This window comes from Dipodomys spectabilis, unplaced genomic scaffold (assembly GCF_019054845.1).
Source record: "Dipodomys spectabilis isolate Male_0828 unplaced genomic scaffold, ASM1905484v1 ptg000365l, whole genome shotgun sequence".
NCBI lineage: Eukaryota > Metazoa > Chordata > Mammalia > Rodentia > Heteromyidae > Dipodomys > Dipodomys spectabilis.
Genome location: NW_024871042.1, coordinates 13,854,619 through 13,882,415, shown reverse-complemented (window position 1 = coordinate 13,882,415; position 27,797 = coordinate 13,854,619). Strand labels below are relative to the sequence as shown.

Below are 27,797 nucleotides of genomic sequence, written 5' to 3'. Positions count from 1 at the left end.
CCTGTATCCTGTGATATACTATTTACCCCTCACTCAGGCTTAAAGAAAAGTAGCCTCACATCCCCCATATACCAGACAACAGTAGCCCCAGCAATGATGGACCTGGCTGGAGGTCACACATGGGCTAAGTGCTAAAATTGCCATTTTAACATTAAGTCCACCCCACTCTGCCTCCCCAGGAAATGCCCACCATGGTCTGAGGATTATTCCTCTGCCAATACCTACTTTTTTTTTCCTGTGTCAGTACTGAGGCTTAAACGCAAGGCTTCAAGCTCTTGCTTGGCTTTTTTGTTCAAGACTAATATTCTACCACTTGAGCTAACCCTTCCACGTCCGACTTTTTGCTGGCTAATTGGAAATAGGAGTCTCAAAAAGTTTCTGGCCCAAGCTGGCTTAAAACTATGATCCTCAGATCTCAACCTCCTGAATCTAGGATTGCAGAGGAAGCTAACAATGCCACACCACCTACCTTCCCCCTTATCCTAATTAAGATGTGCCTTTCAGTATTTTACAGATTTCTTATATCTCAAAACAATCCCTAAAATATTTTAGGGTCCTGGGCTAACCACTGGAGGCTGGCTCCTTGTTTGCAGTGCTCTTCCTTCTCCTTTCTCCAGGGAGAAAAAAGTGAATGGAAATGAAGACCCTCAAATATTTAAATGACAATTTCCAGATGCAATCAGGAATTCTTTGCTTAAACACACGATCTTCTAAGCAACCCCAAAGCAGCTGTCTTTTGCTTCAAGATTAAGACGATCCTGATGGCAAATGAGCTTTCACACAGCTCATTATCTGACAGGGACAGGCACCCCAGACCAAACACAGCACAAAGCAACTAAATCTGGGTTGTCCCACAAAGTACATTCCTCTCCTGTGTCCTCATCCCAACTGACCAGCCTCTTGGGCCTAAAACTCAAGGCTTCACCTCCTCCCCTTTCTTTCTCCATGTCCACATCCAGCCCATCAGCAGTCTCCACCCAGGCCATTCCAAGAGGTCCTCTTCTCTCCACTTCCCCGCCTCTGCCACAGAATAGGCACCCAGTATCTCTTGCTTGGACTCAGTGATGGGCTACTGGCTTACCCTCTGACCCCTTGACAACTCTTTATCTTTTCACAACGGAAAGAGTAAAGGAATCAAGCTGGCCAGCGGTGGCTCTCTCCTGTCATCTTAGCTACTCAGGATGGCTGACACCTAAGGATTGAGTTTTCAAGCCAAGCTGGGCAGAAAAGTGGAACTCTTATCTCCAAATAACCAGCAAAAAGTGAAGGGGTGGCTCAGTGGTAGAGCACTAGCCTTGAGCTAGAAAGCTAAGAGAGAATGTGAAACCCAGTGCAAGATCCATCACATACACACACACACACACACACACACAAGTAAATGAATCAGACTGTCACATGCCTGCCTAAAATCCTTCTAGATAACCAAGATGAACCTACATTCCTAACCCCTCCCAAGCACTGAGAGATGACAGGCACTACCCAAGATCCAGAGATATGCTCTTTGCAAGTTCACTCTTGGAGATTTTTATCTCCAGTTAGCCAATAAAAAGCAAAAAGCAAACAGCAGAGCAGTGACTCTAGTGATAGAGCACCAGCCATGAGCAAAAATGCTAAAAAGAGGGCTGGGAAGGTGGCTCAGTGGTAGAGCGCTTGCCTTGCATGCCTAAGTCCCAGGGTTTGATTCCTCAACACCACATAGGCAGAAAAAGCCAGAAGTGGTGCTGTGGCTCACGTGGTAGAGCACTACTAGCCTTGAGCTAAGAGCTGAGGGACAGCGGCCAGGCCCAGAGTTGAGGCCCTACGACTGACAAAAAAATAAAATGCTAAAAAATAGTGCCCAAGACCAGAGTTCAAGCTCTACCACCTGCATCAAAAATAAATAAAAAGGAAAAAATAAAGTGTGGACAGAAGTAAACAGTAGGTCCTCATAAGCCATACCTGCAAATATGAACCTCTACTTCACTACCCTTCCTAACTTCACATTACAATTCCCCACCTGTCCCTTCATTTTCTGGGATCTATTTAGCCTTTAATGCCATCCTACAAGCCTGAAACACATTCTCTAACTATGTGTAACAAACAACTAAAGAAAAAAGCCTTATTTCTCAAACTTATTTTTATTTTGAGGTAGCAGCGATTGAACTCTGGGCGCTACTCCTGCTAGGCAGGCATTCTTACTACTTGAGTCATTCCTCCAGCCCATTTTGAATTGGTTATCTTTGAGGAAGGGTCAGGCTGACCAGGGCTGTGATCCTATTTGTGCTTTCCCATGTCACTAGGGATAACAGGAGTATGCCACTGTAACCAGTCACTGAAATTTGCTCATAGCTTCTCTCAGCCCCTGGCCTCTCTCTTTTTCCAACATCTTTTTTTTTTTTTTAATCAGTGCCTAGGCCCAGAGTTCAAGCCCCAGGACTGGCACACAAACACGCAGGTGCACACGCACACACACACACACAGAGCTGGTGAAATGAGCTACCAGAGTCATGACAGCTTGAGTGGACTCACCAAGAACTGTGTAGGGCTGGAGGCTATCACTAATTGTAGGCAATTTGAAAAGAACTGCCAAAGACGTTGGGAGACCCAAAGCAGAAAGGCAGCAGGAATCTGTACCAAGGCATCACCCCAATACCAGGGAATAGCCAGGCTCACTGTATCCTTTGATCCTAATTTGCCTCTAATACTTCATGAGAAAATAACTATATTTTGTTTCCTGGAGCAGATCCAAGCACAATGTCTGACACATAGTAGGTACCCAATAAATGGTCCCTGATGCCGGGTTCATCAGGCTCACACCTGTAATCCTAGCTACTCAGGAGGCTGAGATATGAGGATCAAGATTCAAACTTATGCCAAGCAGGAAGTACATGAGACTCATCTCCAATTAACCACCAAAAATGCAGGAAGTAGGGCCATGGCTCAAGTGGCAAAGTGCTAGCCTTGTGGGGAAAAAAAAAAAAAGAAAACCAGGAACAGCACCTAGGCACTGAGTTCAAGCCCCAGGCCTGGCATTAAAAAAAAAAATCCCTGGTGGGGTGCCAGTGGCTCACTCCTATAATCCTAGCTACTCAGGAGGCTGAAATCTGAGGATTGCGGTTCGAAGCCAGCCTGGGCAGGAAAGTCTGTGAGACTCTAATCCAATTAACCACCAGAAAACCAGAAGTGGTACTATGGTCAAATGTTAGAGGGCTCACCTTGAGCTGAAAAGCTCAGGGACAGTGCAAAGGCCCAGAGTTCAAGCCCCACAACCCAACCCACCCCACCCCAGCCCCAGAAAAAAAAGTCACTGAGAGCTGGGCACTGGTGGATTACACTTATAAATCCTAGCTACTCAGGTGGCTGAGATCTAAGGATCCTGGTTCAAAGCCAGCCCAGGCAGAAAAGTCCATGAAACTCATCTCTGGCTTTTACCCAGAAGCGGAGCTGTGACTCAAGTAGTAGAGTGTTAGCCTTCTGTTAAAGAGCCTAGTGAGGGGATGAGGCCCTGAATTCAAGCCCCAAAACTAGCACACACACATACATACTCTCTAAAAACAGGCTCCTGAGTAAACTAATTGAACGAATGAAGCATCTATGGGGTTGCCATCCCAATCCTCTTTTCTCTGCCATTTCCTCTCCCTTCAGAAGACCTATAGAGAAAGGAGTGTGTGCAATCAAAGGTCATCATAAATCTTCTCCAGACCACTAATGGACCCTGGGCCTTGGTTCAGAGAACACAATGTGGGAAACACACACTGCCACATAGAGACATTAACCATTAAGAGACAAATTTTGGGAAATGAAACTACTCTGGTAAAAGCAGGCATTGGCAAACAATCAACAGCTATAAAGACCAGCAAATTCAGTAAAGATGAGACCTCACTGGGCATGCTCAGTGGCACATACAACACAGCATTTGACCTACATAGCCTTCAACCAGGTAGATTTGTTATTAATTTTGCCTCTACTCAACCTTGCTTATAAGTCAGGCATGATGTACCATGCCTATAGTCCTAGCCACTCAGCGGGCTGAGATCTGAAGATGATGGTCAAAGCTAGCCCAAGTAAGAAAGTCTAAGGAAGTCTTATCTCCAATTAACCACCAAAAAAGCTGGAAGTATAACTGTGTTCAAGTAGGAAAGCAATACCCTTGAGCAAAAAAGCTAAGGGACAGTGCTCAGGCACTGAGTACAAGCCCTAGTATAGACAGACAACACACAAACATACAGACACATAGAAACTAAGATAAACACACAAACTAGAATAAAACTAGGCAAAAGAATATTACTCCAATTTCTCCTCAATCCACTAAATCCTCTAATACAACATTGCAGGAATAATACTCTACCCAAGCAAGTAAAACGTCTGTGATCCAGTCAAAAAGCTCTCTGGGCCTCCTAAGCTTTGGAGCAAAGCATTAGAAGTGACCATGCAACAGGTCAGCCCAGTGCTGTCACTGACCAGGCACCTTGAACGGCCACTAACTAGATACAATGTCCAAGTACTGACCTGGGTTTAATCATTTCCTAGCTCTCTTTTCCTAATCACTCTACCTTCTTTTCAGCTTTCAAGAACAGGAGGAGGAAAGGGAGAGGGAAGAGCAGACACAGGCTATTTTGAGAGAGAAAAGGATTCCAAAGTTAAGTGCAACTTCCACTAACATAGTAACAGATCTCCAAGGAAACCAGGGTGACTGGAGCATTCTGTGTCTAGAACTCCATGGAGAAACAACTTGGTTTCCATCCATCCATCCAGGGTCACCTTGCTCCAAGTTTTCACGTAAATAAAAGCCTGGGACGTTTCAGCTGGAAGCAATATGAACATTTCCAAACAGTGCAGGAAGAGATGACCCAGCAGTCAGTCCACCCAGTAGAGATCAGCAAGAACTTTCCAAGGCTTAATTCAAATCTCACGGTCCCAAACCTATTATAAGACCAAGGAACGTTATTAAGGGGAGAGCAAAGGATCCCACCATAGTCTCCAATGCCTTTATATGGCTCTCTGCATTTTTCTTGGGCTTGTTTTTCTAAAAAATAAAAATGAAAAGAAAGAAAAGAGGAGTGCTGGGTGCTGGTGGCTCAAGGCTGTCATCCTAGATACTCAGGAAGCTGACATGAAAGGATCACAGTTTGAAGCTAGCCAGGATAGGAAAATCCACGAGACTCTGATCTCCAATTAACCAGCAAAAAGCCTCATGTGAAGCTGTGGCTTAAGTGATACAGCACCAGCCTCAAGTGAAAAAGCTAAGGGACAGTGCCTAAGCTCAAGGCCTGGATAGAACCAGAGAGACAAGAGAGAGAGCTGATTCCTAGAGGTTTTCCTGGACACTGTAATCACCCCTAGTACACTGGGAGCGCCCTCCTGACTTCCTCATCTTTCTATGTCTCTGTCCATATCTAGGCTTCCCAACTTTGAGGAGGAAACTTCAGATGTCACCTGAAGGGGAAATAATACGACTAAATAGAAAACTGCCCACCTTAAAAGGAAAGTGTTTTCGTTTACTTTCTCTTTTTATTTTTATTTTATTTACATGAAGCTTCCCCTGCAGAGACTGGAGACTGGAAGCCCCCAAGTTGGCAGGGGTACGCCTGCGCGCTGGAGGTCGCCTAGGATGACAAGTAGCAAGCTTTTGGTGGGTAGTGGTAACTGTTTTCACACACCAAAGTTTAAAGGGAACTAGGCAGCGGGGCGGAGGGGTTGCTGAGATCGGACCACAGCGAGCCACAGCCTCCTGAGCCAGGTACAAAGCGCGTTCTGCGCCCTGCCTTCCTCCGCCGTTCTCCAGGGGTGCATGGGGACAGAAAGCCGCCGGCTGGCCGGGAACCAACCAGCGCACTCCGGCCGCCACTCCACACCCCGCAGGTCCCGGCGGCCGCCGCCGCCTCCCTCGCGCCACTGCGGAGCGGCCAGGCGGGGCCCCGCCGCGCCCATCCCGGGCCACCCCGGCGCGGAGCGGGGACGCAGGGAAGGGCGCGGGGCCCCGCCGCGCTCGCGCCCGCACCCCGCCGCACGCGCGCGCACGCGGAGGCCGCGGTACCTGTTCTGCCAGCCCTGGAGGAGGTTGGTGTATTTGCTGAGCACGCCCTCGAGCGCCGGCTCCCTCCGCCGCCCACCGCCTCCCGACGGGCTGGCGGCCACCGAGCCCGGGCTGCTGCGGCTGCCCCCGCCGCCCAGCACGGCCGCCACCGAGCGGCCCGACACTCCCCGGGCCGCCAGCGAGCAGGAGGGCGAGGAGCCCGCCGACGTGGCGCGGCTGCTGCTGCGGCTGCTGCCCTGGCTGCCCCCGCCGCCGTCTGCGCCCTGGGCCGCGCTCTCCATGGCCCCAGAGCGCCCGGGACGCGGGAGCCCGGCGCGGCGGCGGCGGCGGCTCCGGTTCCGGCTTCGGCTCCGGGCGCTCGGGCCGCGCGTGGTGCTCCGAATCCCCGTGAAATGCCTGACTCACACGGGAGGAGGACGACGACGAAGGGGAGGTGGACGAGGAGGAGGAGGAGGAGGGCTGGGGAGGAAGCCAGCGGGGCTGGATGCAGCTGCGGCCGCCCCTCCTCCCGCAGCGGCCGCGGCCGCGGCCCGGCCCCGCCCTCCTCCCGCCCTCTCTCCCTCCCTCCTGCCCGCGACTTCCCGGGCCCGCAAGTTGCGAGCGCGCGGCGGGCTGGGCCAGCCCCCGCCCCCGGCCTCCTCCTCCTCTCTCCCCGCGTCCCTGCGGCCGCTGCCCGCCAGGCCGGCCCGCCCTCGGCCCGCGCCCGCCGCCCTCGCCGGCCTTCTGCCGCCCCCTCTCGGATCCCAAGGGGCGAAAGGCAGTCTGGGCGCGGCGCTCCCCACCCCTGGCCACCCTGGGACCATGGAGGGAGGGGCGTCCACACCCACCCGCCCGCCGGGGCCACGCGCGGACACGGACCCCTGGAAATCAGCCTCTCCCCCAAACTGGGCTGCCTGGCCGTCCTGGCGCCCCTGCGTGTGCTGCCACAATCACTGGCCGCTCACTCAGGTGTAATCTAGCTACTCAGGTGAGCTGCGAGTTAGGGTGGGCATCAGGGCCGGGGTGGGGTGAGAGGTGAGGCGCGCAAATGCCCCGCACCTCACACTAGTCCCAGTCCTGATGGACACAGACCACTCTGAATCATTGTGATGACCAGCACCGTGCACACAAGGAGCACGCACCTCAAGGGGTTCAGGGTCCGAAACTGTCCTGCAAGGCAGGCAAGGGACAGCTGATCACAAACACAGTCTCGGTTGCCTAGGACTTATTTCCCTGTCTCCACGTCAAGCAGACTCCCCTCGAGTGGAGGTCAACTGCTTTCAAGTCTAAAAGTGTCACTGTGTGGCAAAAGCAAGAAACGTGCACTCTTTACACCCCAGGAATAATCTGTGTAAATATACTCAGTGTAATCTGGGCATTAACCTAAGAAATATAAGCTCTAAGGAGCTTAGATCTCCCCTTCCCACAAGCATGCAAAAGAAATACACACAGTGATACTGCATACCATTGGTTCACACCTGTAATCCTAGTTACTCGGATGCTGAGGTAGGAGCATCACGGCTCAAAACAAGCCTGGGCAGGCAAATCTGTGAGACTCTTTATAACTAACCACCAAAAAGCCCAAAATGAAGCTGTGATTCTTGTGACAAAGCGTCAGCCTTGAGAGAGAGAAAAAGAAGTCCCAATATGGGCAATAAGTAAATGAATAATTAAATACATACATAAATAAATATCACTTCTTACAGAAAGTGTTCCTCAACATGTCTGAGTATAACAAGGAGAAAAATAACGTACAAAATTCTCTTTAGAGAGGAAAATAGCTTTGTGATCGCTAGCAAAACAACTTGAGAACAAATGCAAAAGAAATTGGCAAAAGGAAGAGAAAATGGAATACATCTGTTTAAAATTATTCACAAAATACCTATGTCTACTATAGAAGCCATTTCCTTAATTTAGCCAGGTTTTTAGTCATTAATGAAACTTTAAAATGCAAGTAGGTTGACAGGAAGCCTTGTATGATTTTAGAGTGAAAAATTGTGAGCAAAATCAGTAGTCCCTAACCAAGCCAAGTCGCTCATCTCTAATCCTAGCTACTCGGGAGGATGAGATCTGAGGATCTCGGTTCAACATCAACCAGGCAGAAAAGCCCATGAGACTCTGCAATTAACTAGTAAAAAGCCAGAAGTGGAGCTGTGGCACAAGTGGAAGAGCACCAGATTTGAGTGAAAAAGCTGAATAAGGGCATGAGGCCTGAATTCAAGCCCCAGCATCAGTACACACAGCACTACCACCACTGTTAGCACTACCACACCACACATTAGTAGCCCTGGATGATGCTGACTCTGAGCCTTGTCCTGTAGGTAGACCTGAAGAGCCAGTAGAGCATTTCTGGAGCTTCCTTCTCTAGCTAACACTGTCAGTCTGGACAGTGACCCACAAAGCTGAGAGGAGTGGAAATTAATCTCATTGACCAAATGTGGTGAACGAGGCTGGTCACCACCAGATCGCCCGCTGATTTCATTTGTTTATACTTCTGTTAAAAACACCCCTTGTCTCAGATAATAAAACAGTAATAGCTAGACATTCATAGGTGATTCACATCTAGCAACCATCTAATTCTCCCAACTCTCCCATAAAGAGACTCCATTCTTATTCTCTGTTCACGGATGAAGGAAACTGAGCCAAGAGCAGTGAAGCAACTTCCCCAAGTTCTCCTAGAAGGAGGATCTGAAATCTGAGGACTGTGTTTCCATTTATCTTGTGCTGGTCTTGGGGCTTGAACTCAAGGTCTGGGCACTGCGAGAAAAAATTCTTTTCTATTAAAGTTGTTTGCTTCCTGACACTTTTGTGAGAAGTGTTTTTCTGAAAAGTTCCCGCTTTGGCCAGGTGGCTTGGCCCTTGATAATTGCATTTGATCTTTAATGAAAATATCCTGTTAGGGGCTGGGAAGGTGGCTCAGTGGTAGAGTGCTTGCCTTGCATGCATGAGGCCCTGGGTTCAATTCCTCAGCACCACATAAGCAGAAAAAGCCAGAAGTGCCCTGTGGCTCAAGTGGTAGAGTGCTAGCCTTGAGCTGAAGAGCTGAGGGATAGCGCCCAGACCCAGAGTTCAGGCCCATGACAGACAAAAAAAGAAAGAAAGAAAATATCCTGTTAGAAGCTCATTGAATTTGGGCTGGGAATGTGGCTTGGTGGTAGAGTGCTTACCTAGCATGCATGAAGCCCTGGGTTTGGTTCCTCAGTACCACATAAACAGAAAAGGCCCGAAGTGGTGCTGTGGCTCAAGTGCTAGAGCCCCAGCTAGAGCCTTGCGCAAGAGAAGCTCAGGGACAGTGACCAGGCCCTGACTGAGGCCCAGGACTGGCAAGAAAAAAAAAGCTCATTGAATTTTAGTTAGATCCTGTTAATTAAGCCAAATCCTTGTCACAGACTGTGAACCTAAGCTCAGCATGTGGAACCAGAGGTGCCGAGCCTGCTGGGTTAGGGATAAAAAGGGAGCAGCCTGCTTGCTTGCCAGATTTTGGGGGATGGTGTGCCACTCTGCAGAAGTAAATCTTGCTTTGCCAAGCGCCTTTCAAGTTGGTGTCCTTATTCCTATGAGACACCCCAATACCCGAACCCATTACTAACAGTGCTGTTATATTCAAGGCTGGCACTCTACCATATGAGTCACAGCTCCACTTCTGGCTTACTGATGGGTAATTGAGACAAGAGTTTTATGGACTTTTTGCCTGAGCTGGCTTCAAACTGCATTCCTCAGATCTCAGCTTCCTGAGAGCTACCTAGGATTACAGGTGTGAGCCATAGACCTGGGCTCTGAATCTCAATTTTTATGTGTGTATGTGTGTGTGCATGCACGTGTGTGTGTGTGTGGTGTGCGCGCGCACACACCACACACACACACGCACACACACACACACATCAATCCTAGGGCTTGAACTTGGGCACTGACTGTCCCCAAGTTTCTTGTGCTCAAGGCTAATACTCTACCCCTTCCGACTTTTTTGTAATTTATTTTGGAGATTGTCAGGATCTTTCCTGCTTTGGCAGCTTTGAACTGTGATTCTCAAATCTCAGCCTCCTGAGTGGGTAGGATTGATTATAGGTATGAGCCACTGAGCCAGGCTTTGAGTATTAATTCTAAACCAGCACATTATGCCACTGGTGATATTGCTTCATAATAGATGGGCTTTCATTTCCTGAGCTTAATGAAACCACTGAACGTACCACTGGGTGCCTGGAATTTCATTTCCGGTTATATTTTGCACATTTAGGGATTCATTCTTGCTTTGCCATTCTGAGGAGAGCAGGGAGGGCTTGGGCACCCAGCCCCAGGGCTATACTCCATGACAACAAGTATTTCTTCCTTGATAACAAAGCCCAATTTTACAAGAAAAACAACTCTGGAAGAGCAAGGCTGAACCAAGGTCTGCTTGTTCCATGTCCAGTGAGTGCTCTTGCATACACAGTGCTTGCCTGAACCTCAGTAATTATGTGGATGGTGGATGTTCAGTTTGGCCAATCAGTGTGGAGACAAAAACACCAGAAACTAAGTTAGGGATGCTTTACTCTCCAAATGAACAAGCAGCATTAAGATCACTCAGGGAAAGCTAGGAATGATGGTACACACCTGTAATTCCAGCCCTCAGGAGGCACAGGCAGGAAGATTATGAATTCAATGACAGCCTGGACTATGTACTGAGACGAGAGAGAGAGAGAGAGAGAGAGAGAGAGAGAGAGAGAGAGAAATGGAGAGTAAGAGGGGCTCTTAACAACAGTAATCATTCACAGAATATCTATTAAAACTAAAATAAAATTCCTCTATTAAATGACATGACAACATGTGAACACTGTTATATATTACAGACTGTGGTAGACAATTTGCTCCAGGGAAGTTAGAATGAACTTGTGACTTTGAAATTATGTAATCATTTAATCACAATCAAAAAAAAAAAAAAAAAAAAGAACCTCGGGGAAGGGAGGGAGGGAGGGGATGGTAGGGGGAAAACAATGGAGGGGGTAACAATGTTCAAGAGGAAGTGTACTCATAACCTCACTCATGTAACTGTAACCCTCTGTATAGTAGCTTTACAATAAAAAAAAAAAACTATAAAAAAAAAAATAAATAAAAATAAATGACATGACAACACACACACCCAACACACACATATGCCTTAAGATTCCGAGAGCTGGACTTTTAAGCTCTTACACATGGCTGATAAAAATGCAAAATGGTATAGCCATTTTGGAAAATAATTGGGCTGTTTCTTGGAGGGGGGCATATTGGGACTTGAACTCAAAGCCCGGGTGCTGTCCTGTAGTTTTTTTGCTCAAGGCCAGGGGTCTCCCACTTGAGCCACAGTTCCACTGCTGGCTTTTTGCTGGTTGAATAAATATAAAAGTCTCAGTTTTCCTGCCTGGCCTGGCTTCAGTTCTCAGAACTCAGCCTGCTGAGTAGCTAGGATTAAAAATGTGAGCCCACTGTACCCAGCTGGCAGTTTCTCTTGAAGTTAAATATACCCTTACCATGTGACCATCACAATTTGTATTTTTTTAATTTTTGAGATAGTGTCTCACTATATAGCCAAGACTAGCTTCAGACTTCTCAAATTCATAATCCTGCCTCAGCTTCCCAAATTCTAGAATTATACACATTCACCACCATATCCAATAATATGTGTGTGTGTGTGTGTGTGTGTGTGTGTGTGTGTGTTGATGGACATTGAAGCCAAGACCTTACTACCTGTCAGCTATTTCATAGTTCTCAGTTCTAATGAAAACCTATGTTTGTGCACAAAAATGACATGTAAATGTATATTGTTACTTTATTCATAATCAGCAAAATAACCAATATGTCCTTTCAACAGGGAATGAAGACAAAAACAAAATATTATATAATAATACAATTAAAAGGATGAAAAGACAGCAAGCTAGCTTGGCATCAATGACTTACACCTGTAATCCTAGCTACTCAGGGGACTGCCATCTAAGGATCATGGTTTGAAGCCAGGCCAGGCAGGAAAGATCATAAGACTCTTATCTCCAATTAACCACAAAAAGCCAGAAGTGGAGCTGTGGCTCATGTAGTAGAGCACTAGCCTTGAGCAATAAAGCTCGGGAACAGTTCCCAGGCCAAGAGATCAAGCCCTAGGACCAGAAAAGACAGAAAGCTATTGATAAATTGCAACATCATAGATGAATCTCCAGTACATTTTTTTATATAAAAGATTGAAGCGAAGCCTGGTACTGATTGCTCATGCCTGTAATACTAGCTACTCAGGAGCCCAAGATCTGAAGATAGCAGTTCAAAGCCAGCCAGGGCAGAAGTAAAAGCAGTCATTCAAGTGGTACAGCAATAGCCTTAAGCCCAAAAGCTCAAGGACAACACCCAGGCCCTGAGTTCAACTGCAGAAGCAGTCCTGTACAAACACACACACACACACACACACACACACACACACACACACACACACACACACACACACACGAAAGCATGTACAGGTAATTCCATGTTTATGATGATCTGAAAAAGGCAAAAACGTGGTGAAGAGCAGAACTATGATTACCAGGAGCTTAGAGTGAAACAAGGCTTTGACCACAAAAAGGAAGTTGAGAAAACTATTTGGAGATATGTGGAGTGATGAAACTGCTCTATATCTTGATTGTGGCAGTGATCCCAAGGATGGGATGGCAGCTCTTGTCAAATCACCAGCCCAAGCCAGGTGCTAATCTGGAGGCTGAGATCTGAGGATCATGGTTCGGCAGCCTGGGAAGGAAAGTGTGTGAGCCTCTTACCTCCACTTAACCACCAGAAAACCAGAAGTGGCGTTGTGGCTCAAGTGGTAGAGCACTAGCCTTGAAGAGCTCAGAGACAGCACCCAGGCCCAGAGTTCAAGCCCCACAACTGACAAAAACAAAAACAAAAAACACCTGCCCAGCAGCCAGGCATAGTAGCTCCTGCATGTAATCTAGCACTTAGAAGGCTGATCTTAAGTTTGAAACCAGACTAGGCTACACATTGAGATCCTACAAAACTCCATCCAGAAGAATATATTTCATTAAATGTAAACTTCTAAAATATATTAAAAGAAGAAAAATATATGAGATCCTTTGCATACCTTCATGCTAGAGAATGGGTTTTCTATGTTAAAGGACCAAAGCCTGAGCCAGGCACTAGTGGTTCAAGCCTCTAATCCTAGGTACAAAGGAAGCTGAAATCTGAGGGTTACAATTTGAAGCCAGCCCAGGCAAAAATGTCTGTCAGACTCTTATCCAATTAACTAGCAAAAAGTCAGATGTGCAGGTGTGGCTCCGATAGTAGAGTGCCCACTCTGAGCTTGCACATGGACGCGCGCGCGCGCGCGCACACACACACACACACACACACACACACAAACATAAAAGGCAAGAGGCCTTAAGTTCAAGCCCAATGGATGGATAGATAGATAGATAGATAGATAGATAGATAGATAGATAGATAGATAGATGTGACTGTAGCTTTCTTTTTACTTTGTGTGGACAACTTGGTTTCTCTCAATTGTCCCAGGCAAATAAAAAATTACATGAAATGTGCCTGATTATTTTCTAGAGATATTTCTTAGCCTCTAAATGTGAACAATTTTCTCCTTCTTTCCTTTTTTTTTTTTTTTTTTTTGCTGGTCCTGGAGCCTGATCTCTGGGCCTGGGTGCTGTCCCTTAGCTCTTCAGCTCAAGGCTAGCGCTTTACCACTTGAGCCACAGTGCCACTTCTGGCTTTTTCTGCTTATGTGGTGCTGAGGAATCGAACCCAGGGCCTCATGCATACAAAGCAAGCACTCTACCATTGAGCCTCCCTCCCAGCCCCTCTTTCCCTTAGTGCACAAAAAAAGATCTCACAAGGAAGAGGTAACAATGCTCAATAGAAAATGTACTCATTATCTTACTCATGTAATTGTAGCCCCTATGTACAGTATCGTTACAATAAAAATATATATTAAGCCGGGCGCTGGTGGCTCACGCCTGTAATCTTAGCTACTCAGGAGGCTGAGATCTGAGGATTGCGGTTCAAAGCCAGCCCGGGCAGGAGAGACCGTGAGACTCCTATCTCCAATAAACCACCAGAAAACCGGAAGTGGCGCTGTAGCTCAAGTGGTAGAGCGCTCGCCTTGAGCTGAAGAGCTGAGGGACAGCTCCCAGGCCCAGAGTTCAAGCCCCACGACCGACAAAAAAAAAAAAAAATATATATATATATATATATATATATATATATATATATATTAATAAAAAGGAAGACCTCACACTCTTGCTTAGCTTTTTTGCTCAAGGCTGGCACTCTACCACTTGAACTACCCCTCCACTTACGACTTTTTGCTGGTTAATTGGAGACATGAGCCTCTTCTTTCTGCCCAGGCTGGCTTTGAACATTGATCCTCAGATCTCAGCCTCCTGAGTAGCTAGGATTACAGGTGTGAGCCACCAGCTCCTATCTAGTATGAATAATTTTCTGTAGCTAAATTATGGGATCTGAAAAATTCACAAAAAATCTAAGTTGCCAAGGAGGGAAAGGATGTGAATGGACCTTATACTTTATATCTACAAATGTAAGAACTGGCTTTCCCAAAATTTAAACAGGGAAAAATACTCTTGAATACATGTCTGTACTCACCAGTCTAAGGAATGAAGACAATACATAAATAAATCCCTTGCCACATGCTGTTGTATTTTTTTAATTCAACGTAACATTCAGGGAAGGACACAGTGATGGATCCTTAAAATCCTAGCACTGAGGAGGCTGAAGCAGGATTGGGAGCTTCCTAATAAGACCTTGTCTGGAAAAAAGAACACAAGGAAGGAAGGAAGGAAGGAAGGAAGGAAGGAAGGAAGGAAGGAAGGAAGGAAGGAAGGAAGACAGGGATGGACAAAACCTAGCACTCAGGTTGATTTCTACAAAATTATAAAATAGAAAACTGCCTGGAGCAAAAGGCAAAACAGTAGAGACCCCACTCTCCACTGGAGAGCATATAGATTTAAAGAACAGCCAAGTGCTGGTGGCTCCATACCTGTAATCCTAGCTACTCAGGAGGCTGAGAACTGAGGATGGTGGTTCAGCCCAGTCAGGAAAGTCTATGGGATTCTTATCTCCTATTTAAAAAAATAAAAAGAAAAGAAAAGAAAAGCTAGAAGTAAAGGTGGGGCTCAAATAGTAAAACACTAGTCTTGAACAGACAAATCCAAGTGAAAGTGCAAGGCCCTGGGTTCACACCCAATTACTGGGGGGAAAAAATTAAGAACAAGACCAAACCAAAATCTCAGGCTTATGATGGTAGATCCTTGGATCTTTCTTTGTGAGACAAGCATTTGAGACCCTGAATTCCATTGCTATCTCTGGGAGAAAAAAAAGGAAAGACAAAACAAGCAGATGTTCCTACTCACCCCCCATTGACAGTGGGGTGAGGCAGAGGAAAGGAAACATCGAGACTCACGACTCACGTTGCTGCAGAGGTGGGCGCCTTTATTTATAGATTTCAAGCCTTTCTTTCAGCTGCATGCCTTGCTTTCTGACAAAACACATTTGGGATCATCAGGTTCTTGGATTTACTGGCAGACATTATGCAGTAAATTATTTCTGGCTATGAGAGCATGGCCAGTTGATGTGCATACCAGAGCTCTGTAACTATGCCTGTCATAATGTCAATAGACAGTGTTTAAGTTCTAATAGTCTCCCTGCAAACATTTTATGCACATCATTCATCCATCCCCTCTTTTCTTTGTGGTGCCAGAGAACAAAGCCAGATCCTTACATGTGCCAGGTAAGCACTCTACCCCTGAGCTACATCCCCAGCCCACACTTCTTTTTTTTTTCTTAGTATTTTTTTTTAATTGTCAAGGTGATGTATAGAGGGGTTATAGTTACATAACTAAGGTAATAAGTACCGTTCTTGTCAAGCCAGTCCTGGGGCTTGAACTCAGATATGGGCATTGTCCCTTGGCTTTTTCATTCAGGGCTGGTACTCTACCACTTAAGCCACAACTCCACTTCCAGCTTTTTGCTAGTTAAATGAAGATAAGAATCTTACGTGCTTTTTCTGCCCAAGCTCATTTTAAATCTCAATCCTCAGATCTCAGCCTCCTGAGAAGCTAGGATACCAGGAGTGATTCACCAGTACTTGGCAGCTTTATTTGCTTTTTTTTAATCCACTAACAGAGTTAGTGGATTGAGAAGGTCAACAGAAGGGTTATTTATTTATTTATTTATTGTTGGTGATGGGGCTTGATCTCTGGGTCTGGGCGCTGTCCTCAGCTCTTCAGCTCAAGGCTAGTGCTCTACCACTTGAGCCACAGCACCACCTCCAGTTTTTTCTGCTTGTGTGGTACTGAGGAATCAAACCTAGGGCCTCATGCATACACTCTATCACTGAGCCACCTTCCCAGCCCCAACGGAAGGATTTTTATTTTCTTTTCACTTTCCATATCAAATAGTCTTCCTATAACAAATTTCATCAAACAAACATTTGGGATTGGAAGCGGCAGAATTGTAATCCAGGGCCCTTTTCATCCTATGGATATGAATGGACATCCAACTTTGTCTCATTCTTGACCAGGGGGCCTCTTTGAGCCTCAGTCTTCTTACATGAAAAAACTGTGCTGAAAGTATCCACCTCCAGGTGCTGATATGAGGCTTAATAAAGCACCATCAAATGAGGAAGTACTGGGAGTTTTGTTTTCCATGGAACATTTTTGCTCTTAGATGAAAGAGGAAATGATATTAAATTAAACTATATTCCAGGAAGTGGTAGTGTGGCTCAAGTGGTAGAGTGCCAACCTTTAGTGAGAAAACCAAAGAAGACACAAGGCTCTGAGTTCAAGCCCCAGTTCAGACACATGCAAACACACACACACACACACACACACACACACACACACACATTATGCTCTATTAGCACATCTCAACCCTGGCCACCCACACCCTGCCCATCTGATACTACTAACAAAATACACACCAGTGCCTAAGCCAGTTGATTTCTGCTAGCAGGGTTGTGATTGAGTCCAATGAGGGGCTACAGCTTAAAAAAGAACATCATAACTATATTAATCTGGGATGGCAGTGATTTAGATACATTTTGTCAGTAGCAAAACCCATAAAATCCCAGTCCCCTTAAATATCTCTTTTATTTGATGTCTGTCTATCTGTCTGTCTGCCTCTCTCTCTCTTTCTCTCTCTCTCTCATATAAGAAAGAATGTTGACAGTACAAGCATTTGAACTCAGGGCCTCCCAGCTTGCTAGGCAGGTAGTCTACCACTGCCTTCAGCCTTGGTTTTTTGTTTTTAGTTTTTTGGGGGAGAGGGTGGTAACATTAATTTTTTTATAGTGGGGCTTGAACTCAGGGCCTGGGTACTGTCCCTGAGCTCTTTTTCTCCAGGCTAGTACTCTACCACTTTGAACCACAGCACCACTTCTGGTTTTCTGGAGGTTAATAGGAGATAAGAGTCTCACAGATTTTCTTGCCCAGGCTGGCTTTTTAACTGCTATCCTCAGATTTCAGCCCCCTTAATGCTAGGATTGCAGGCATGAGCCACCAGTGCCTGGCTGTTAATTTTTTAGAGGGAGAATGCCATTTATTTTTAATAGGGTCTTGCTTCTGCCTGGCTGGATGAATGGTCCTTGATTCACTTATTTTAGTGTTCTTATCAGTGCTGGGGCTCAAATGAGATCTGGGTGCTGGAATGCTGCTCATGGCCACTGTGGAAATAGATGCCAGTCCAGGACTCAGGCTAGAATGAGGCCCCCCTCCCCACTACAACTAGTAAGAATCTGCCTAGCCCAGACACAAAATCTGGCCAAGACACTAGACTGCTGTGTACAACATAATGAGAATACACCACTAGGCCTAAATGAAGACTGGAACACCAGACCATCCTGCACATCATAGAGCTCCAACAACTGATCAGAACATGTTACCCTATCTGTGTCAACCAGAGCTGAAGATGGCCAAATGCAAAGTCTGACAGAGATCTATCCAGCAAATCACACTCCACCACCACACTTCACCACCTCCTGAATGACCCTGACAATCCCTGAACCTAAATGCATAAATGACAATGAAAGATTACAGCATTCATGATCAAGACTCCAAACCAAATCCAAAAGCCAACAACAATCCAGGGAAGGACCCTAGGGAAGTGAGGAAAACAAAAGAACCATCAAAGAAATGATGAGAGAATCACCAATGAAATAAAATGGGATATCCAAAAACTTTTAGAAGAATACAAGGAGGAAATGACAAAGAACATACAGGTCACCCAAGAAGATGGAAAGAAAAATTGAAATGGTGCACACCTCATTAAAAGATTAAATTAACACCATGAGAACTGGCCTCAACAGTTCTCATGGAAGAATAAAAGATTCAGTTCCCCTATTACAAACCACAGTTGAATGCCAAGCAACAAAGTGAAATGGAAAACGGAGTATCAGGAGCTGAGGATAAAACAGAGGAATTGCTGGGTGCCAGTAGCTCCCACCTATAATCCTCTACTCAGGAGGCTGAGATCTGAGAATTTCAGTTCAAAACTAGCTCAGGGGAGCTGGGAAGGTGGCTCAGTGGTAGAGTGCTTGCCTTGCATACATGAGGCCCTGGGTTCAATTCCTCAGCACCACATAAGCAGAAAAAGCCAGAAGTGGCACTGTAGCTCAAGTGGTAGAGCACTAGCCTTGAGCTGACGAGCTGAGGGACAGCACCCAGGCTCAGAGGTCAGGCCCCATAACCAGCAAAATAAATAAATAAATAAAAATAAAAAACTAGCTCAGGCAGGAAAGTCTGTGAGACTCTTATCTCCAATAAAGTACTCAGAAAAAGCTGGAAATTGGGGCTGGGAAGGTGGCTCAGTGGTAGAGCGCTTGCCTTGCATGCCTGAGGCCTGGGTTCGATTCCTCAGCATCACATAAGCAGAAAAAAAAAGCTGGAAGTGGCACTGTGGCTCAAGTGGTAGAGTGCCAGCCTTGAGCTGAAGAGCTGAGGGACAGTGCCCAGGCCCAGAGTTCAGGTCCCATAACCAGACCCCCCCCTAAAAAAAAACCTGGAAATGGCACTTTGGCTCAAGTGCTAGGCTTGAGCAGAGAGGCTCAGGGACGGAGCCCAGGCCCTGAAGTCAAGCCCAAGACCAGGAAAAACAAAACAAACAAACAAAAATGAGGAATTAGAGCAGGAAAAAAACAAAGGCATGGAAAAAATACTCCAAATATACTGAAGGGAAATCCAAGAATTGGCAGCCAAAAGATCAAATTTACACATAGCCAGGATTGATGAGGGGGAAGAATTCAAAACCAAATGCAATGGAACCCTGATAAAATAGTAAGAGAAAACTTTCCCAATCCTACAACAGAAAATTTCACCCACCTGAAAGAAGCTTACAGAACTCCCAGTAGACAGGATCCAAGAAGAAATACTTCTAGACACATCAGAGTGAAAATACTTTACTTAAAAAACAAGGAATTAATTTTAAATGCAGCAAAATCAAAGAAGGAGTTGTATTACTAAGGAAAAAAGAACAGAATCACTGCAGATATCTTCACACAAACTCTTAATTCAAGAGCAGCCTGGAATGGTAGAATTCAAGTCCTAAAGGTCAACAACTGCCAACCCAAACTGGTGTACCCAGCGAAGCTATCATTTATAATTGACAGTGAAACTAAAACCTTCCATGACAAGCAAAGATTAAAGGAACTCATGAACATTAAACCAGAATTATGAAGAATACTAAAGGGAAGCATATACGCTGAAAAAAATCAACATCAAGGAAACACATTAGAAAAAAAATCATAAGAACACTAATTTAGTAAGCACAGGAAGAGGAAAGAAGCAAAATACAGAAAATCAAGAAAATGGCAGGAAGCATGACACATCTCTCCATAATAACCTTCAACATTAATGGACTCAATTCCCCAATTAAAAGAAGTAGAGCAACAGATTGGATCAAAAAATAAGATCCATCCATTTGGCCCATCTCACAGTCAAAGATAAAAACAAATTTTTAGGGAAGGGACAGAAAAAGATCTTTCATGCAAATGCATCGTATGAGAAGGCAAGAGTAGTCATACTGGTATCTGATAAAATAGATTTGTCATTAAAATCAGTATGAAGAGTTGCCAGATGCTGGTGGCTCATGCCTGTAATCCTAGCTACTCAAGAGGCTCAGATCTGAGGATCATGGTTCAAAGCCAGCCCGGGCAGGGAAGTCTGTGAGATTCTTATTTCCAATAAACCACTAGAAAACCAGAAGTGGTGCTGTGGCTCAAGCAGTAAAGTGCTCACCTTGGGCTGAAGAACTCAGGGACAGTGCCCAAGCCCAGAGTTCAAGCCCCATGACTGACCAAAATAAAATAAAATAAAATCAGTATGAAGAGACAAGGACAGTCATTACACATTAATAAAAGGAATGATTCATGAAGAGGAAATCATAGTAGTCAATATTTATGCAGCAAACAATGGAGTTCCTATGTTAACTAAATACTTTGGGACTTACAGTACATGATAGACCCACACACAATAATAGTGGGAGATTTTTTTAACTTATTTTATTTTGTTGTAAAGTTGTTGTACAGAGGGGCTACGGCTACATAAGTATGGTAATGAGTATATTTCTTATCAAACATTGTTACCCACTCCTTTGTTTTTCTCCCACTATCCCTCCTCCTCTGATTGTCCTCTCAAGGTTGTCAAGTTCATTGCCAACCTAGTGTCTTATGAGTATCATTGTTGCATTGGTTCACCCTTTGTCCTTGTTTCACTATTTTGTTATTGCCCTTCTGTTCCCCAAATCAGACAAATGTATATACAAGACACAGGGTACCAGAATAAAAAACAGTGACTACTGGGGATAAACCAAAGGGGGAAAAAGAAAGGAAGAACTTGATACAGTACATTAATAACAACAATGTCAACAATAACAACAAAAAAAAACTCTTCTTTCCATATCTTGGAGTTCATTTCAATTAGTATCATTTATATGGTCATATGTACATAGCTATTGAGCTATTATAATGCTCTGCTATGTTTATCATAGATATATACTAATGATTACAAATGAGGGAAGCCATAGAGCTTATGTTTCTTTAGGTCTGGTTTACTTCACTTAATATTTTTTTTCCAGGTCTTTCCATTTCCTTATGAATGGGGCAATGCCATTCTTTCCATTGTGTATATATGCCGCATTTTCTTGATCCATTCATCTACCGAGGGGCATCTGTGTTCGTTCCATATCTTAGCTATGGTAAATAATTCTTCAATGAACATAGTTGTGCTAGTGGCTTTAGTGTGGCCTTGTTTGTGAACATTTGGGTAAATGCCCAGGAAGTGGGATTGCTGGATCATAGAGGAATTCTATGTTTAGACTTTTGAGGAACCTCCATACTGCTTTCCAGAGTGGTTGAACCAGCTTGCATTCCCACCAGCAGTCTAATAGCACTTAGTTGGAGATTTTAATACTACACTCTCACCAAACAAAACTGAACAAAAGATAAGCAAAGAAACCTCTGAATTAAATGACACCATGACCCAATTGGACTTAACAGATATCCACAGAGTATTCCACCTGACAATGACCAATCCACATTCTACTCAGCAGCCCATGAAACATTCTCCAAAATGGATCTTATCATAGAACACACAAAGAACCTAAGCAAATACAAAAAGATTGAGATAACTCCTTGTATCCTATCTGACCACCTGGGTCAGAGAAGAAATTATGGAAGAAATTAGAAAATTCTTACAATTCAATGAGAATGAAAATACATCACAATGGAACCTCTGGGATACAGCAGAAGCATGCTGAGAAGAAAATGTATAACTCTACAAACCAAATCTAAGACTACTACACAGAGAGATAGCAAAGAATAGGGCAGAAATTAATGAAATAGAGACTAAGTAAAAACAATACATAAAATCAATGAATCAAAAAGCTGATTTTTTGAAAAAAATTAATAAAATTGACAGACCAATAGCATGAAGAAAAGAAAAAAAATAATAAAATTAATAAAAAAATTAATAAAATTGACAGACCACTAGATGAAGAAAAGAAGAGATTCAGATCAAATAAAATCAGAGATGCCACAGTAAACATTATAGAAAGAAATCCAAATGATTATTAAGGGCTACTTTCTTTTTGGGGGGCGGGGGGGATTCCAATTGTGGGGCCTGAACTCTGGGCCTGGGCGCTGTCCCTCAGCATTTCAGCTCAAGGCTAGCGCTCTACCACTTGAGCCACAGCACCACTTTTGGCTTTTTTCTTTTTGCTTAGGGTGCTGAGGAATCGAACCCAGGGCCTCATGCATGCAAGGCAAGCGCTTTACCACTGAGCCACCTTCCCAGCCCTAAAGGGCTACTTTCAAAACCTATATTCACAAAAGAAGGAAAACCTAGCAGAAATGGACAAATTTCTAGAGACATACAAACTGCCTAAGTTGAACCAAAAAGATATAAACCAGTTAAACAGGCCAATAACATACAAAGAGGTTAAAAAATTCTTCGAACAAGGAAAAGCCCAGGCTTGGATATATTCACTGCTGAATTCTATAAGACGTTTAAAGATGAACTAACACCAATACTCCTCAAGCTTTTCCATGAAATAAAAACAGAAGGAGCAATGCCAAACTCATTCTATTAAGCCAATATCACACTCATCCCAAAACTAGGTAAGTAAGGATCCAACAACAACAACAAAAAGAGAACTACAGACCAATTCTCTTTTCTTTTTTTTTTTTGGGTCCAGTTGTGGGGCCTGAACTCTGGGCCTGGGCGCTGTCCCTCAGCTCTTCCACTCAAGGCTAGCGCTCTACCACTTGAGCCACAGTGCCACTTCCGGCTTTTTTCTTTTTTCTTTTGCTTCTGTGGTACTGAGGAATCGAACCCAGGGCCTCAGGCATGCAAGGCAAGCGCTCTACCACTGAGCCACCTTCCCAGCCCCCAGACCAATTCTCTGATGAACACAGATGCAAAGCTCTTTAATTAAATTTTAGCTAACAGAATCCAGAAATATCATACATTATGACCAAGTAGGATTAATCCCACAGAATCAAGGCTGGCTTAACATACACAAACTAATAAATGTAATTCACCACATCAACAGAGCCAAAGACAAGAACCACATGACCATCTCAGTAGAAAAAGCCTTTGATAAAATACAGCATCCATTCATGTTTAAAAAAATAAATAAAAAGCTTTAGAGAAATAGGAACAGAAGGAACATCCCTTAGAACAATAAAAACTATATATAACAGACCAACAGCCAACATCATACTGAGTGAGGAAAAATTAAAAACATTTCCCCTAAAATTAGGAACAAGGCAAGGATGTCTACTCTCTCCACTCCTCTTCAATATAATTCTGGAATCCTTAGCCAGACCAATGTGGCAAGAAAAGGACATAAAAGGGAAAAGGAAAGAAGAAATCACATAGAGAAAGAACTCAAACTATACCTATTTGCAGATGGCATGATCTTATACCTAAATAACCCAAAAAACTCCATCCCCAAGCTTCTAGAGCAGATCAACCTCTTTAGAAAAGTAGCAGGATAAAAACTTAACCCACAAAAATCAGTAGCCTTTCTGTATGCCAACAATGTACCAACAGAAAGGAAAATCATGAAAACAACTCCATTTGCAATAGCTTAAAAAAATGAAATACCGCCGGGCACCGGTGGCTCATGTCTGTAATCCTAGCTACTCAGGAGGCTGAGATCTGAGGATCTCGGTTCAAAGCCAGCCCGGGCAGGAAAGTCATGAGACTCTTATCTCCAATAAACCACTAGAAAACTGGAAGTGGAGCTGTGGCTCAAGCGGTAGAGCGCTGGCCTTGACCTGAAGAGCACAGGGACAGAGCCCAAGCCCAGAGTTCAAGCCCCATGACTGCCGCGGACCAGGTTCTGTCGGGACGACGGAGGATACCTAGGGGAGGAACCTGGAATAGGATGGGGAGATGGCAAACAGACAACTCACACACATTAGGAGTGGATGCTGAGTGCTGAGTGCAATTTAATGCAGAGGATAACAAACTTTTATAATAGAAGTCTTCATAAGAAAGGGGCAAAAGGTTCCACAATCTTGCTGCAAGGCTTCGTTCTTGGATGGTCACCAGCTGGTCGCCTGAAAGGGCAAAAGTTTACACAATCTTGCTGCAGGGCTTCATTCTTAGGTGGTCACCAGCTGGTCGCCTGAAAGGCACTTGTTTCCGGCTTATCTCTAAGAAATATAATGGGTTTCGACGTTTGTCACCAACTAACCATTACCTTATTTCTATAGAGGCCTTAATTATCCCATAAGATTTTTCCTGTTCCTTCTTTAATAGTAAGGTCACGGAGGCCTAGATCTAGCAAGTCTCAGTAAATGAGAGTACCAGGAAGTTCTTTCTCCTAAGTAGTTATCTCAGCAATTGCCATACATTCTTTCTGTTCTAGCCGCGCCTACAGCTTCTTGTAAATTTCTTACAATTCCTTCTGCTGGAGTGACTTTGTGAAACCCCCAATACTTTTATATTTGCTTATAACTTGTCTACTAGCCTCCATAAGAGGGGTTTCAGGGTAGCACTTAACTCTGGTGAGTTAGTCATATTTTTAAGACACTCATCAGATATTGGAGTCGTCAACACTCTTAAGAAAGAGCTTTGAATAAGGGAACGTTGACAATGAGTAAGTACAATGAACAGCAGAAACAGTAAAAGATTAATAGGCACTCTTATGAGGAAAAGAAAGGCAGAAACACATCTTTCCCAGGGGCTTGCCAGCCTTTTTCCAGGAGTAGGCCTCTTAGAAGCCCTATTCTCCAAGGTAGACTTCGGTGAAGTCCCAAAACTTGGAGATAGGTTTCTGTAAAGCCCCATTCTCTGAGATAGACTTCGGTGAAGTCCCAGAACTCAGAGATAGGTCTCTGAAGCCCCTATCTTGGTCTGATAGATGGTTTCCCATGCTAAGCAGACTCCACTGGAGTCGGCGTGGCACATGACCGACCAAAAAAAAAAGCAAAAAAAGAAAGGAATACCTAGGAATTAACCTGCCCAAAGATGTAAATGATCTTACAGCAAAAACTATAAAAATCTGAAGAAAGAAATCAAAGAGAACAGCAGAAAATAGAAAGACCTTTCATGTTCATTGTAGTGCCCACGTTGCAGGACCCCCACCAAGAAGACCACTGACAGTCAGACGTTCCGAAATGCAAAAGCAAGGTTTTATTTAGATGGGCAGCAGCTTGGGCCTCATCCTACACTCCAACACAGCAGAGCCTAGGAGGAGAGCCCCGAGCTAAGGATTTGCAGGGCTTATAAAGGCTCACAACCAGGTGTTTGGATCACTACCACGTGTTGCTCTGCTAGCTGAAACAAGGAACAAATGGTCACTGCCTTAAGTACCTTAACCCTTCATCCTCCCCCCCCACTTGACTTATGGTCCTGAGACACAATCTTGTGGCTCTGGCCCCAAACTAAACTCCAACAGCTCTCGATCTTGAACGGGTTCTTCTAGTCCCTCTCTGACCTTAGCCATAAACAACAATACCAATAACATTCAGTCCATTTTTCTTTTCTTCAGGCATACGCAGAGTGGTTGGGTAGGATGCTTGGCCCATGTTTTCCCACTGTCATCCAGGGGGTCAGCCGGTTTGGTGTGGGAGCATTGGATCCAAGCAGCAATGCCGTCCACCTTAAGGGCAGTAGGTGTAGCCAGTAGCACCATGTAAGGTCCCTTCCACCATGGTTCCAGAGATCTCAAGTTGTGCCTTCGAACAAACACCCAGTCCCCTGGTTTAAATGAATGAGGGGTAGGAATAGAAGCAGAATCATATAATGCTCTAAGCTGGGGCCACATACTCTTATGCACCAGCTGTAAATAGTCAAGCTTACACAGAAATTCAGTATCATCCAAATCAGCAAGCAATTCAGTGTGGAGGCTAGGGATAATGGGTGGAGGGTGTATTTCAAAAGGAGGAAAGCCAAGCTGATAGGGTGAATTTCTTACTCTAAACAGGGCAAAAGGAAGGAGTGATACCCAGTCTGCGCCAGTCTCCAAGGCCAATTTAGTTAAGGTCTCTTTTAGAGTCCGATTCATTCTTTCTACCTGCCCTGAACGCTGGGGTCTATAAGCACAGTGCAATTTCCATTCCGTCTCTAGTGCTGCGGCTATTCCCTAACTTACTTTTGAGATGAAGCCCGGTCCATTGTCCGACTCGATATTGGATGGGAAGCCGTACTTGGGTAGGATTTCTTCCAGGATCTTCTTAGCCACGACGTTCAAAGTCTCATGCTTTGTTGGATAGGCTTCAACCCATCCTGAAAAGGTGTCTACAAAAACTTCTATGAAGTCTACTTCCCAATACACACCTGGCCTATCTCCACGGAGACGAGTTCCTTTTGTAACCGGTTGATTGGAGACATTGGTGAGCTGACAGGCTTTACAATTTTTAACAATGTCCTCAATGAGTTGATTTCCTTGCCTAATTTTTACTTCTGAGTGTTGGAGCAAGTCCTGCATTCTTCGGGTTCCCATGTGAGAGGCCCGATGGATTCTCTTAAGAATCCCCTTGCTCAATCTTTGTGGCAAGTTTCCCCTCACCAGTTTTCCACCAGTTTTTATTTTCTTCTCTGCCCAGGGGTTTATAGGCCATGGGAATTTTCTTTATCCACTCCAACTCTTCTTGGGAGTACTGAGGCTCAGGAGGCAAAGTTCATGGCCCTGGGTCTACTAGAGTCAGTACTTCTGCTCTGGGCTGGAGATCCACCTCCTTAGCTGCTTGACCAGCCAAATTATTTCTTTTGGTTATAGAATCAGTTACCTTTTGATGGCCAGGGCAGTACATAATGGCAATATTTGCTGGTTCCCATTAGGCCCGGATGAGGCTTAAAATTTCTTGTTTGTTTTTAATAGCCTTTCCCTCAGCTGTCAGCAGCCCCCTCTCTTGGTAAATGGCTCCATGGACATGCACGGTGGCAAAAGCATACTGACTGTCTATGTAAATGTTTAGTCTCTTCCCTTTTCCCATTTGTAGGGCTTTTGTTAGTGCCACTAGTTCTGCTCTTTGTGCAGATGTTCCCTGGGGGAGTGCTTCTGCCCACATTATCTCAGTGTCTGTGGTGACTGCTGTGCCCGCGTACCTTTTTCCATCTTGAATGAAACTGCTGCTGTCTGTGAACCAGGTATGCTCGGCCTGAGATAGTGGTGAGTCCAACAAGTCTGGCCTGAGACTGTATACTTGGGCCAGGATCTGCTCACAGTCATGCAGGGGCACTTCCAGATCTGGATCCGGCAGCAGAGTAGCTGGGTTTAATGCTATAGGTATGCAAAAGCTGATCTGCGTGGGGTTAAGTAACAAGGTCTGGTAATGGACCATGCGGGCATTGCTCACCCACCTGTCGGGCGGTTGTCTTAGCACCCCCTCTAGATGGCTTAGATCTGAGGGTTGCAGTTCAAAGGCAGCCTGGGCAGGAAAAGTCCATAAGAGTGTTGTCCCCAATTAATTATCAACAAAGCTGAAAGGAGAGCTGGGGGCTCAAGTGGTAGAATGTTAGTCTTGAACTAGAGACAAGCTCAGGGACAGTGTGTAGCCCTGAGTTCAAGCCCCAGGACCAGCACAAAAAACCAAACAAACAAGAAAACAATCCAACAAAAACTGAAAATAGATGTAGTTGTACTGCAAGTACAAGCCCTTGACTTCAACCCTGTTAGTACCAAAACATGTGTGTTCATGTATGTGTATGTTTACTTAATTTTCACTCATGGGCACACACTAGGCAGAAGAAGATGCAGAAATTAGAAAATGGCAGGGACATCATTGGAAAATTCAAATCAGCCCGTGTGTGGCAATCTCCTGGCAAGGCGTAACTTC

General features: G+C 44.9%; 1 protein-coding gene across 3 annotated transcripts in view; it reads right to left on the bottom strand.

The window, feature by feature from the left end:
- Positions 1-6,297, bottom strand: part of Osbpl10 (oxysterol binding protein like 10) — a 255,947-nt gene extending 249,650 nt beyond the window's left edge. For all 3 annotated transcript variants that reach the window (XM_042666539.1, XM_042666540.1, XM_042666541.1), the window contains exon 1: positions 6,017-6,297. In XM_042666539.1, the coding sequence (XP_042522473.1) occupies positions 6,017-6,297 (281 nt within the window). The remainder of the gene's footprint in view (positions 1-6,016) is intronic.
- Positions 6,298-27,797: the final 21,500 nt, after the last annotated feature.